Raw genomic sequence first — 14,832 nt, forward strand, 5'->3', positions numbered from 1 at the left:
TATGATAAAATGTGTTTTATCCATATATTTAAAAGTATTATTCCTTGTTTACTGATACGCATAGAATGCGTACTTATACTTTACTAGTGTTTATGGTTGTCAAAAATCAAAAACTTATAAATGAACAAATGAAGTATGCAGACAATGAGCCTTTGAAAAATAATGTAGGCAGCGTGGTCCACATTGAACCAATCATTGGTAATCTGAACACAGTTTCAGGTCGAAATGCTGTAATACTAGGCTCATAATGCTCTGCTTTGTTAGAATCGTTTTTCATTCTCTGAGTGTCTACTGCTTATGAATAATCATGAAGCTTTTATTTCAAATTATTAGAATTTCTTCCTATCAATAACATTATGGGTTGAATATAAATTTCTGATTCATTAATTGATCATCTCATGTTTCACATATTAGAAGAACCCATATAAGCATTCTTCCTTGTCTTATAAGGTATACAAATTTTCCGTAGAAAGTCAGAAATGCAAAGCCTGTTTGTGATTCTTGGATCGTTTCCCATTGTTTCATCCTTTCAAGAGCTCGTTAATGCCAAAAGAAACTTCCTTTAGTGGACAGTAAGCATTGATTTCACTTGGCTTATGAAAGTTGAAAATTTCCTCGTGAATGCAAGTGATAGCGAAAATAACCTTAGTGATCAAGAGACTAACCTTTATATTTATATAATAATCTCCAAAGTCTCCTCTCCATCCAACCTAGGACCAAGATCGGCTATGTAATGACTGCTAGTTACTTATCAGATATTCCCAGAAACTCATCCAAAACCCCATTCCTAGCATAGGAGGATAGTGAGGTTGCAAGAAACTAACAGGCTTGAAAGGGTCACTAACCCCAATCCTGCAGTTTTCTAGGCAGGGAATTTTCAATGCACTACAACAATTCTACACAGTAGAATAAAAAAAAAACAGAGTACTTCCCAAAACAGCTAACCATGAGAAATAGAATAGGACGAAAGGATGAAAAGTGTGAAATACTAAAAGTCTTCTAATTTTACTTGTTTTCTACATTCAAATTTTTATATTTCTAATAAATAAAATTTGAAAATAAACTCATTTAATACCAGAAAAACATATGAGGAAAGTAGCACTTTTTAGATCCATTGTGAGCAGAACCTATAATGTACACCCACCAATTAAAAGAGTGTCTCACCACCAGACTTTACTTGCAGAGATCATGCCCTTCTCGCCATGAAAGGTGAACAACGTCCAAACAACCAAGATGATTCAAACGGGACGAGTTGCAGCGAGTTACGAGGATTTTGGATGTCTCATAGACTCCTAAGTCCATCCGGTAACACTCCATTTGTCTATGGGTAGAGCAATTTGGTTCGAACGTTTAGAGAGGTTTTATGATGTCTAACTTGTTCTTGAACTCCTTTATCATGTTACTGTTTACTACATACGCTCAAAGTCTGTCCCATTAATTTTTATTTTATGTTACCACACTGAGTGCTGTTGCATATTTTTAGTTCCAGTTTGTATTCGTTACTTGACTGATTTGTGCTAAACATTAATTGATAGTAGTAATCTACATTTGTTGTTCCTTTACGGTTTGTTTGGTGAACCTAAAGTTTTGTCTAGAAGTAATGCCAAAATCTTCCTCCCAGTTAACTTTTGTAATTTCATTACCCAGTAGTGAGTACTCTGATTGGGTTACTATAACATATGTGCATAATTTTTACATTTCCCACAGTTGAAAGGCATTTGCCGTTATCCGGACCATTCACCTAACATGATTAGATCCTCTCTTAAGGTTTCTACGTCTTCTGGCATCACAACATTTATGCCCAGTTTAGTATTGTCAGAAAATCGGGCTATTCTACTAGTTAATCCTAAACCTATGTCGTAAATGAAAATCAGAGGTAGTAATTGGCCAATCTTCGATCCATTCAGCCGGCTCGTCAATATTGCCTAGTGCTCTAGTTTTAACCATTCATTTTTTATGATTGTCATTTTCAAAAGCCTTTTGAAAATCTAGGTATTTAATGTCTATTATCATGATTTTGTCATAAATGCTAAACTTGTGGAAAAATTACAATAGATTTGTCGCACAAAATCTCTTTTGTATAAAACCATGTTGTGGAAAATGAGAAGGAATTTCATTTTTTATTTGCATATTAATTAAATACTTCCATTACTTAGGTGTGAAAATGAAAATTGCTTTATATTTATTTAATTTGCCAAATACACAATTCGTGATCTCTGTTATTTTAGAGGAATCTAAACTGAGCTTGTTGTCACAGTTACTTACAATCTAGTTCGCTAGTAAACTACCGAGATCACCAATTGAGTGTTTACATTTAAGAAAACAGAAGTCTGTTCCAGTTCTTTTGTTCTGGTAGATCAGTTCAACGTGAGGCAGAGTGGAGAGAGGTTTGTCGATCCATCATTATACATATATCCGGCCGATCAACGATCCTATGGTTTTATCCGGGAATTATCTTCGCTCTGGATTTGGATTTTTTTAACCTCATGAACTCAAAGTAATATATAAGTGCGACATCGATGGGGCTCATGGAGACGGCAACCGGGTATTATTCCGTATATCGGAAGTTTGAACCCCTGAGACTACCACACCACCTCGTCCATTAAAGTGTAGCTTTATTCCTGCCGGGCTGATATAAGATGTGAGTAACTTGGTGATTATGCACGCTCGGTATACTTTAATTTATAAGTTAACAATTCCATTCATGAATTGTGGCAGCCAGCGTGTCTGCTATTAATATTTAATATAATTTGACCTTGAACATTTGAAATTATACTGTATTTGGTGTATTTTATCAACTTTAAACGCAATTTTCACTTTCACCTTTAATATAAATTCGAGTAGATTATCGTGCTCGGCTTGTTATTTGTCAAGTTGTTTTCTTTATATAGCTCGAACTTTCTTAAGGGTAATTTTTTGCGTTGGGTTAGATGCTGTTTTATATCCTTTTACAGTGTATTGTTTCATAAATTTCAGGTCAGTGTTGAATAAAGGGATATATGGTGAAGAGATTATTACTGCATACGACCACTTGGTAATTTGAGTGGTTGAATATTCTCGAGGACTTCGGAACGGCAACTCAGCTTACTGCTTTCAATTATTTAACTATGTAAACGATCAGATGTATTGTTAAATATAGTCATTTTAGAACTAGATATTTTATTATATCCCAGAAGTTTATTCAAATGGCGCCCCCGGGTGGGCGCGCTGGAAAGCTGCTGTTGCCGTTTCCGTGGCCTCATTCGGTGTCGTAACTTGCTAATTGGATTATTTTTCTCATTACGAATTGTTTGGTGAATTATTGGTATTTCATTTAAGGTGGTAATAATTTTTTATTTTACTGCGCGTTGTTTCGTGTTTAGTTTTATTGCTTGTTTGACAATTTCGTAATGCATTCGATTATATACGTGCGATATTGTTAGTTATTACCGGCCGTGCTGTGGTTTGTTTAGTTTTGCTTGTTTGGCAATTTCTTAATACATTCGATTATTTACGGGCGATATTGTTAGTTATTACCGGCCGTGCTGTGATTTGTTTAGCATTCGTGATTTTTTTTAAGTATATATTTGTAACATTTATTTCTTTGTGAGCAGTATCTGTGTTTTGTGCCAAAATGTCTCATAAACTTAAATATCACATTAGTTCACGAGGGAATTTTAGAGGACAAGTGAATATTATTTTTAATGACATTTCAAGTTTGTCTGGTAAATCGGAAGATGAAAGAAAGATTCTTGAAATCAAATTAAACAGAGTTAAAGATGAACTTTCCAGATTGGATGTTATCATTAGAGATTTGAAATGGGAAGATAATGCTTCGGACGAAGCCAAAGCTGTTGCTGAGAACGAAAGGGAAATTACTGAGAGTAGTTCTTATGATGACAAAATAAATCGGTGTTTGTATAATTTAACCAAAGTTTCTGTATCACAATCGCCATGTTGTAATAGTGGTAGGCTTAAAAGTCCTGAGGCTCCTTTGCCTACGTTCTGTAGCCAAGATGGTGAAGATTTGACAAAGTTTTTAAGTCAGTTTGAAGATGTTGTACAGCGGTATAATTATTCAGACTTTGACAAGTTTTTGCTATTAAAACAGCAAATTTCCGGTAGAGCGTCACATTTGATTAATTCATTGGATAGTGTACAACAGTCTTATACTATTGCAAAGGATTTACTCTTACAAGCACTTGCGTCTCCTTCAGTTCGTAAGTTTAATGTATTGCAGCGTTTGACAGAGTTGAAGTTGGATTTTTCATCTGATCCATTTGAGTATATTGGTAATATTAATTCTATACAAGACTCTATTAAAAGTTTGAGTATCTCTGTTGATGACGTAGTACAGTATTTTTCATGGAAGGGACTAAACAAAAAATTTCAAGATCAGCTTGTGCAAATTACAAATGAAACTAACCCTTCTTTGGATCAGATAAAGATCAAGTTCTTTGAGGCGAGTGAGAGATATATGGAAGTACAGAAACGAGTTGATTATAGATCCAAACACAGACCATGTCCCTCTAATTCAGCTGTTGGTTTAGCAGCCAAAGTAGATTGTCAATCAACCCCCACCACAAGTTTAGCATCTAACGTAAAGTTACGGAAAGATAATGCTAATGTATTCAAACATTGTTCTCTTTGTGATAATGGTGACCATCCAGTTCATAAATGTAGTAAATATCCGGACCCTAAATCAAAGCTCGATAGGCTGAAGAAACTTAAAGCTTGTATAAAATGTGCCCGGTTGGATCACTCTTCAGATAAGTGCAATTTCTATTTTGCCAGACGTTGTTTTTGTGGTTCTTTTCATTTCACGTTTTTGTGTTTGAGTAATATAAGGAAAGAACACACAAATGATAGTAATGGTTTGGCAAAGAAGGGTAAAGATAAGCCTCCAAAGTCAGATAAGGTAGAAGTAAAAGATAAGAGTTCGAGTATAACTTTTGCTGAAGCCTCAAGGGATGTTATGATGGTAAATGATTGTAGTCTTGCAATTCTACCCACCTTTTCTTGTGACCTTCTTAATGGAAATCGCATCCGTTGTTTGCGAGATGGGGGATGTCAATCAAATTTCATAACTGAAGTGTGTGCTGTTAGGGAAAATTTACCAATTGTTAAATCAAATATTACGTTAAGAGTAAATGGATTTAATTCTTCCCGATTGTACAATACGTGTTCTTATAAAGTGTCTATGATGATTGGGGACAGATTATGTGAATTGGAGGCTATGAGTGTACCATCCATTAAAACATGTTTAAAACTACCTGGTTTGACATCTGTTGTTCAGGGTTTTATTGAAAAGGGCTATACTGTTGCTGATAAATATCTGTTGAATGGAAAGGATGAAATTATGGACGTAGATTTCATCTTAGGGTCGAATTCTGCATATTGCCTTAAGGAAAATACTGTTCTTTTTGGTGACTTAGAGGGTAATATACCTTCTGTGTACTCGGTAACTCCGTTGGGTATTATGCTCATAGGAAATCTGGATCAAATGAGTCATAATTTGATACATTTGAAGAATTGTCAGGACACTGTTGCCCATATTTCATGCTCTAATATTTTATCTATAGTATGTGAAGAAGTTGAGGACATGGGTAATGTCTGCAATGCTTCCCTGACAAACAGTTATACGGAAGTTGGAGCTAATTTTGCGGTACTTGATCATAATGGAGAAATTATAGACACTGAATTTGAGAGAGCCAGCAAAGAAGTTCTTGAGAACTTATGTTTGAAAACATTGAATTTTGATGATGTTAATATTCCAGAAGATTATGTCGAGAACAATGATAAAATTGTTGACTATGTTCTCAGTAACACAACTCGGAATGCTGACGGCAGACTAGTTATGCCCTTAATTTGGAATAATAAAGTAAAACATTTATTGGGCAAAAATCGTCATTTGGCAACTCAAATTTTGAAGTCTAATTTAAAGAAATTCACCATAAAGAATCCTGATTACTTAAATATGATGGATCAATATTTCAAAGAACAACAGGAGTTAGGCATCATAGAAAGAATAGAGAATTTGGAACAGTTTTTGTTGGAGAATCCTTGTCACAGTTTCATGGGTCACCTGGGAGTTTTCAAGCTTGAGAGAGAGACTACAAAATGTCGGGTGGTCTTTTTGTCTAACCTTAGTGAAAGAGATCCCTCTCAGAAAGTTACACTAAGTCACAATCAAGCCATGTTGAGTGGACCTTGCATCAATCAAAAGATAACCACTGCTCTTTTGAACTTACGCTTTGATACTAAATTGCTATGTTTTGATGTAAAGAAAGCTTTTCTAAATATTTGCTTGACCCCTTTGGATTCAAACAAGCTGCTATTTTTGTGGTTCAAAAATATGGCTCGGAAAGATTATACTCTTGTTGGATATAGAAATTTGAGATTGCCCTTTGGCTTAGTTTGCTCACCTTGTTTGCTTTTGCTTGGTCTGTACAAAATCCTTATGATTGATACTGATATGGATTCTAAAGAAATTAAGGAACTTAAGAGACACATCTACTCCCTAATCTATATGGATAATGGTAGCATCACCTCTAATACTGCAGAAGAACTTCAGTGGGCATTTGATAATCTTAAAAACATATTTGAACCTTATAAATTTTTTCTGCAGCAGTTTGTCACTAACGATAAGGAACTACAGGATAAAATTGATGAAAATGAATCTAAGAAAACCTCAACAGAAGTTAAGCTTTTGGGAATGGTATGGAATCGTTTAGATGATACTTTAAGAACCCGACATTTGCAGTTGGATATTGGAGCAGATAATAAGAGGAAAGTATTAAAATCCATTGCTGCACACTATGATGTGTTTGGATTTACAGGACCAATTCTAAATAGAGCAAGATTGTTTTTGCACAAATTGCAGTGTGATGGCTCATTTGATTGGGATATGAAACTTGATGATAGCCTTTTGAGGGAATGGAAAAACATTTGTAGACAAGTCAATGCATCTCCTGAAATAAAGATTCAAAGGTTTATGGGAAGAAGGAATAGTCAGTATAGATTGGTAGCCTTTACTGATAGCAGTAAAGATATATATGGTACTACTGTTTATATTCAAGAGATTGATTCTTTGGAAGTTAGTTTTGTACTTGCAAAAAACAGAATTGTCAACAAAGCGCTTTCAGCTAAGGGAATTCCTTCATTAGAATTTCAGTCTATTGTATTGGGCTCGGAAGTATTAATTGACCTTTATAAAGATCTGGTAGGCCCTGCTTGTGTTTCGCCATTAGATATAGTAGAATTGAAGCTATATTCTGACAGTCTAGTTTCTCTTGCTTGGATTAATTCTCATGTTCATAAGCTTGAGAAGCAAAGTAAAAAAAGTATATTCATTCTTAATCGGTTGGAACACATAAGTAGACTTTGTGAAATTCATCCTCTTATTTATGGATTTGTTTCAGGTATTGAAAACCCAGCTGATCAAATTACCAGACCTGTTTCATATAGAACTCTTATAAAGTCTAATTATTTTTCAGGACCTAAATTTTTAAAAGTGTGTTCTAATATGGATATGCAGATCAGCAGAGATGATATTTTGAATATTCAGGTTCCAAATCCTTTGGCAAAACCTGACCTTTCAGCCCTGGAAGCACGCAACTATCAGGTCATGCATGGCACGTCTATAGCTAAAGTTAATGAGCATTTAATATCTCCACAGAAATATTCTGATTTCTACAAACTGGTTTCCGTGCTTAGATTAGTTTTAAAGTTTGTTCACATTCTAAAAGGTAGACTGTATAAAAGGGATACAGTTAAATACGCTCATATGAAAGTAACCTCAACAAATTTGTATACAGAGGCTATTACTCAAATCCTGAAAGTTGACCAAGACATTCACTTTGCAGATGTGAAAAAGTATTTTTCAAGTAAGTTCAAGAATGTTGGGAATATCCCCAATCTAGTTAATCAACTTAATGTTTATCCTGATAGGACTGGTTTATTGAGAGTTAGGAGTAAATTTTCTCGTTGGAAATGTGATGAAAGTATCCGTTATCCCATATTGTTGTCAAAGCACAGTGAGCTTGTGAGATTGATAATTTTAAGTTTACATTGTGCATTATCCCATTCAGGTTGCTATGTAATTTTAACCGAATTAAGAAAGCAGTATTGGGTACCGCACTACTTCTCTGTTGTAAAACGTGTATTGAAGGAGTGTATTACTTGTCGCAAGGTGAAACAGAGAACTATTAAACTTAATCAATCACCATACAGAGAATTTAGACTGGAACCCCCTAACATTCCATTTAAATATATTTTTATTGATCACTTGGGATACTTTCAGGTAAAATATCAACAGAAGAAAATTAAGGTCTGGATTTTGTGCATCACTTGTTTATGGTCAAGAGCAATAAATTTGAAGATATGTTTTGATCTTAGTACTGTAGAATTCTTGAGAGCCTTCCAGATCCATACTTATGAATATGGCATTCCTGAATTGTGCTTATCAGATTTAGGTTCATCATTGGTAGCTGGAGCAAATATAATGACTGATTTCTTGAGGGATTCTGATACTCAAGCATATTTTGAAGAAAATAATGTGAATTCTCCCACTTTTGAACAATATTTCAAGGGTTGTCATCCATTGGGAGGTTTAGTTGAAGTTTGTGTTAAAATGGTGAAGCAACTAATCCATGGCTCTATTAAAAATTACGTGTTGGAATACAGAGATTTTGAGTTCATTGTTGCTCAAACAATTTATCAAGTCAATCATAGACCTGTGGCATTTTTTGAAGGATTGAGAGATGAAAGTGATGACTTTATTCCAGACCCGATAACTCCTGAAAGACTTATCTATGGTTATGATAGGATCTCTCTTAATCTTATCCCCTCTTTGCAGCCAGACCCAGAAATGGATTCTGAATGGATTGCAAATAAGGAGCCACTTTTGCACATTAAAGAGAGCTATAATAAATTGAAAAATGTACGGAAGGCTCTGACTGAAACCTATAATAATGAATTTTTGGCTCATTTAATGAAGCAAGCAGTCAACGTTAAGAGTAGGTACAAACCCGTTACGCATAAACAACTAAAACCAGGTGATATTGTATTGATAAAAGAAGAAAATTGTAAACCCTTTAATTATCCAATGGCGGTGGTGAAGGAGACTGTAATGAACACTATTGGGGAGACAACTAATGCAATTTTATTGAAAGGTAGAACTCGCGAATTAGTAAAGCGTCATGTAAGCTCTTTGATTCCAATTTTAAGTGTAAATGAAATGCATGTAAACTCTGATCAGTCTGGGAAATCTGTTATTATTGATGACTCTTTTCAGATTGTAAATAAGGTGCGACGGAAAGCCGCCATGGAAAGTGAAAGCAGAACTAAAAATATGCTTATTAATGAATAATTTAGTTCTGTGGAAATGTATATTTTGTATATATTTGGCTGGGTATTGCAGTAAAAATTTATTTACATTTTTGTGCTTAATTTTTGTAATAGTTCAATAACGTTGCTTTATTGAACCCTTCCCCTGGAGTGTGGAAAATGAAAAGGAATTTCATTTTTTATTTGCATATTAATTAAATACTTCCATTACTTAGGTGTGAAAATGAAAATTGCTTTATATTTATTTAATTTGCCAAATACACAATTCGTGATCTCTGTTATTTTAGAGGAATCTAAACTGAGCTTGTTGTCACAGTTACTTACAATCTAGTTCGCTAGTAAACTACCGAGATCACCAATTGAGTGTTTACATTTAAGAAAACAGAAGTCTGTTCCAGTTCTTTTGTTCTGGTAGATCAGTTCAACGTGAGGCAGAGTGGAGAGAGGTTTGTCGATCCATCATTATACATATATCCGGCCGATCAACGATCCTATGGTTTTATCCGGGAATTATCTTCGCTCTGGATTTGGATTTTTTTAACCTCATGAACTCAAAGTAATATATAAGTGCGACATCGATGGGGCTCATGGAGACGGCAACCGGGTATTATTCCGTATATCGGAAGTTTGAACCCCTGAGACTACCACACCACCTCGTCCATTAAAGTGTAGCTTTATTCCTGCCGGGCTGATATAAGATGTGAGTAACTTGGTGATTATGCACGCTCGGTATACTTTAATTTATAAGTTAACAATTCCATTCATGAATTGTGGCAGCCAGCGTGTCTGCTATTAATATTTAATATAATTTGACCTTGAACATTTGAAATTATACTGTATTTGGTGTATTTTATCAACTTTAAACGCAATTTTCACTTTCACCTTTAATATAAATTCGAGTAGATTATCGTGCTCGGCTTGTTATTTGTCAAGTTGTTTTCTTTATATAGCTCGAACTTTCTTAAGGGTAATTTTTTGCGTTGGGTTAGATGCTGTTTTATATCCTTTTACAGTGTATTGTTTCATAAATTTCAGGTCAGTGTTGAATAAAGGGATATATGGTGAAGAGATTATTACTGCTTACGACCACTTGGTAATTTGAGTTGTTGAATATTCTCGAGGACTTCGGAACGGCAACTCAGCTTACTGCTTTCAATTATTTAACTATGTAAACGATCAGATGTATTGTTAAATATAGTCATTTTAGAACTAGATATTTTATTATATCCCAGAAGTTTATTCAAACATGTTGGATGTTTATCAGTGTTTTTCTTTATATGCTCTACTATTTATCTACTACAGTTGATTCAATAATTTTTAAAGGCATCGAAGTTACCCTCGTAGGTCTGTATTTTCCAGGTTCTTCTTTTGGTCCCTTCCTTCTTTTACTGCTGGGACATTGCCTAGTTTCCATCCTTGTGTTGCCTTTCATTCGTTTGCTGTCTTTCGGAACATTTTATAAAAGTGTGGGGTTATCTCTTATTTTAGTTATATAATCTCTCCTGGATGCATATCATCTGGACCTGGTGCCTTAGATTTACTAAGTCCCTTTGTTATGGATATTAAGCAAAGAAGTGCAAATGAATGAAAGATATATGAGAGAGAGAGAGAGAGAGAGAGAGAGAGAGAGAGAGAGAGAGAGAGAGAGAGAGAGAGAGAGAGAGAGAGAGAGAGAGAGAGAGAGAGAGAGAGACTATTCTTTTCAGAAATGTTATCGACTTTATTCTTTTCAGAAATGTTATCGTATGTTATTTTGAAAATAATTATAAACAAATGGTATCATATTGTTTTTTTTTTTATTCCTGCCCTATGTCTATAGAAAATATACTTAAACATTGTTAGAATGGATTTTTTATTGATATTCGGCAGACGGACATATGTATTTTTTATTACTCTCTCTCTCTCTCTCTCTCTCTCTCTCTCTCTCTCTCTCTCTCTCTCTCTCTCTCTCTCTCTCTCTCTCTCTTACATTGTGTTACATGTGTGGGCGTGAATAACGTATTGTCTCAAATAGCAACTCATACACCACCAAATAATAATAAATGGTGTTGACAGCAAAATCTTGATACTGATACGGGGTGAAGGTTTTGGTGCTGACTTCCATGTTTTCTTTCGATTAAGTTCTTGAAAGTGGCTGGAGCTATCTTTTGTGTCATGGGCTACTTGGCTCCGCCTGTCGCAAGTATATACTCCGACAAAATAGTTTACTTTGTACCATTAGTTACACCAGTTTAAATTTTGAGATTCAAAGTGTGTCATTGGACAAAATGATATATCAAATTGTTTCCAACTATTAGTGAAAAAAAGATTATATGAAAAAAATATATATGTATTTTTAGCACATTACTTAGTGTAACAAATTAGTGGGGGAAAAGTATTTAGCCCTGGGGTGGGCGCTTATGGATACAACCACCGTATGTACTGTGGGACGTAGAAAGAAAATAAAAGTTAAGTTGCTTCCTTGCAGCCTCACTTTTTAACAAAAAAACTAGGTCCACTGTCAATGGCTATGGTACTTGGTGCCTTGCTTTTGGACTATTAATCAGAAGTCATTGTGAATATCTGCGGTTGATGGCTGCAAAAGCATGCGGTCATGAAACCCTTCTGACAAATTATAAACCATGCCTCATGCTATTAGACGAGGTATCAGGCAACTTATCTCTTAATGTAGTGATAGCAGTAAGCAAGAAGAAAGAAGATTTTGACCTGAGCAGATCGGTCAGTGAATGGGAAATATTTCCTCAGCTTTAATTCATCGTCTGATTACGACTTTTTCATTGTTTCAGGCCATTACTCGTGATATTTCCTGTTCATTTTGTATTTTACATATTAATTTCGTATTTTTTTTGGGGGGGGTATAAGATAATTGTAAACATTTGAAAGTTATTATGTTGCATGAAATATTGTCTTCGTAATATTTCTTTATTTTGTAAAAAAAAAAAAAAAAAAAAAAAAAAACTTCCATTAGAAAGATTTCATTATAGCATTAAGATCTCTAGTCATTTGAATGTGTGGAGGTAGGGGAAAAAGGATATAACATGGTAGAGGTTAAAGATGATGGTAGAGAGGTGGAAATTTTGTTATCTTTATTATTATTATTATCATTATTATTATTATTATTATTATTATTATTATTATTATTAGAAGTAGTAGTAGTAGTAGTAGTAGTAGTAGTAGCAGCAGTAGTAGTAGTGTTATTAGCTATGTTACATAGTTGATAAAGCAGGTAGCTTTAAGCTCGAGAGATACCACAGGGAAAAATAGCCCGGTGAAGAAAGGAAATAAGGAAATGAATAAACGTCAACGGTAGTAATCTACGATCAATATAGGATACTTTTAGAACAGTAACAACATTAAAATAGGCCTTTTATATATAAAAAAACAATAAAAAGATATGTAAGTGAGACTGTACAACATAAAATCATTCACTGGAACTGTGAAGTATTGAAGTTCCAACAATTCAACTACCTGATCAGGAAGATCATTTGACAACTTGGTCACAGTAGAAATAAAACTTCTGGAATACTGTGTAGTATTGAGCTTTATGAAATAGGAGGCATGGTTATAATAATTAACTGCATGCCTAGTATTACGAGCACAATGATATTGTTTATGAAGATCTGAGTGCAGAGGATGGTCAGAATCATGAAAATTCTTATGCAATATGCATAAAGAATCAACTGAACGTCGGTGCCAGTAGATCAGGAATAATAAAAATTAAAGGACCGTACGTTTGTCCGACGAATGAAAATGATATTCAGCAAGTGAAACCAGACAGGAGTGCAATACTCGAAACAAGGCCAAATGAAAAGTATTGAAACACTTCTTCAGAATAGCTTGATCATCAAAATCTTGGGATTTTCTCATTAAGTATTTATTTTTGTGTAATTGAAAAAGAAACAGTTCGAATGTTTTTCTCAAAAGAAAATTTTCAATTTAGAATGACACCAAACCTTTTAAAAGAGTCATACATTTTCAAAAAAATACAATAATTTCATAGATCAAGATGCTGAAAAGCTACTGTCATCGACCTACTTACAATCATACTTTTGTGTTTTGTTACGGTTAAATTTTATGCAACATATATGCAACATAATTTGAACTATGTATTAATACTAGCTAGATCTCTATTAAGAGATTCATTTACCCCCAAGCTATATTCATGAGATGGAATTCAAGGAAAGAGTAGCATCATAAGTATATGAAACGAGTTTGTATTTTAGATCAAGCCATATGTGTATAGAGCATGAAAAGTACTGAGTAAAGAACAATACCTTCAGGAACATGATACATTAAATTCCTATATAACCCCCCATCAAAAAAAAAAAAAAAAAAAAAAAAGAATCAATGATGATGCTAAGTGAGAACCTACCTACTTCCATCTGTTTACATTGGAAATCAAGAGCCTCATGGCTGACACAGTGAAAGGCAGTAATAAAATCAAGGGCAATCATGCTAACTTCCCGACCACAATCAAGGGATTTTTGTATATCATTTGAGATTGTAAGAAGATCCCCACATGCTCCAATGCCTTTGCAAAAGTCATATTGCAGACCTTCAGCGTATCTTTTAGTTATTTTGGCAAAAGCCAATCCAAAACTTCATATATTATGGGAGTTATGAAATTGGGTTGTAATTAGATTGACTAGAGCTACCACACATGCATTCACACAATGGAGTAACTACCAATTCACCAACAAATGCTAAACAAAACTTCTTGCTAACTTGCAGAGAATATCAGATACCTCAGGAGCTAATAAATCAGCAATCTTTGTAAAAAAAGAAAGGAAAACAATTTGGTTCTACATGACCATAACCAATAAGTTCCATCAGAAGTGTTTCAATTTCACGGAACCGAAAATCTAAACTTGATAGTTAAACATCGGAGAAACATGAATGCAGAAGATCAAGTTTCTCATTACTCTATTTTCTGTCGAACACGTTATCCTTTGGACAATGAGTGACAGAGCCATCTAATTGAAGTAAAGGAGGAACTGTTAAATTTACACCATACAATACAGATTTAACGGTAGACCATCACATATGTTCCTTGTTTATACCAGAAAGGAATTTATTGTGGTAAAATTGTATTCCTTTGCAAATGAAGCGTTAACTCTCTGAGGAACAGCTCTGAATTTAATATAGTTATTTCAAGTCAAATATCATTTGTTGACCCTTCAAAGATGTTGGACCTCCTGTCTCTCTAAATAAGAACGTCTACAGTCACCAGTCAAGCAGGGTTTGAATTTTCCTCACACAATCCAAAGATGCATATATACAGGGTAGGCAGAGGAGATATTAAGAAATAGACAGAAAGGAGTACAAACCATGTTAAACAACACCTCATAGCCAAAGCATTACACCATCGAAAGTTGACCCCAAGAAAGTATCTTTCTATCAACCAAGAAAATCATATCACATGTTCTCCACAGAAAAACAGATGTACACTGAGGGAGTATATGATCAGATAGCATATTATGGAATGGAACTATGATATATGTCTGA

General features: G+C 34.4%; 1 protein-coding gene and 2 long non-coding RNA genes across 3 annotated transcripts; all 3 read left to right on the forward strand.

The window, feature by feature from the left end:
- Window positions 1-2,131: 2,131 nt before the first annotated feature.
- Window positions 2,132-3,150, forward strand: LOC137655779 (uncharacterized). The gene is made up of 2 exons (XR_011046862.1): window positions 2,132-2,641; window positions 2,977-3,150. It is a non-coding gene; the product is annotated as an uncharacterized lncRNA (long non-coding RNA).
- A 463-nt stretch (window positions 3,151-3,613) lies between these two features.
- LOC137655418 (uncharacterized) lies at window positions 3,614-8,673 on the forward strand. Its single transcript, XM_068389313.1, has 2 exons — window positions 3,614-8,536; window positions 8,665-8,673. Exons 1-2 carry the CDS (start codon window positions 3,614-3,616, stop codon window positions 8,671-8,673), a joined length of 4,932 nt encoding a protein of 1,643 aa, XP_068245414.1.
- A 13-nt stretch (window positions 8,674-8,686) lies between these two features.
- LOC137655780 (uncharacterized) lies at window positions 8,687-10,397 on the forward strand. The gene is made up of 2 exons (XR_011046863.1): window positions 8,687-10,027; window positions 10,363-10,397. It is a non-coding gene; the product is annotated as an uncharacterized lncRNA (long non-coding RNA).
- Window positions 10,398-14,832: the final 4,435 nt, after the last annotated feature.

The sequence above is a fragment of the Palaemon carinicauda genome, chromosome 16 (genome assembly GCF_036898095.1).
Source record: "Palaemon carinicauda isolate YSFRI2023 chromosome 16, ASM3689809v2, whole genome shotgun sequence".
NCBI classification, from domain to species: Eukaryota; Metazoa; Arthropoda; class Malacostraca; order Decapoda; family Palaemonidae; genus Palaemon; species Palaemon carinicauda.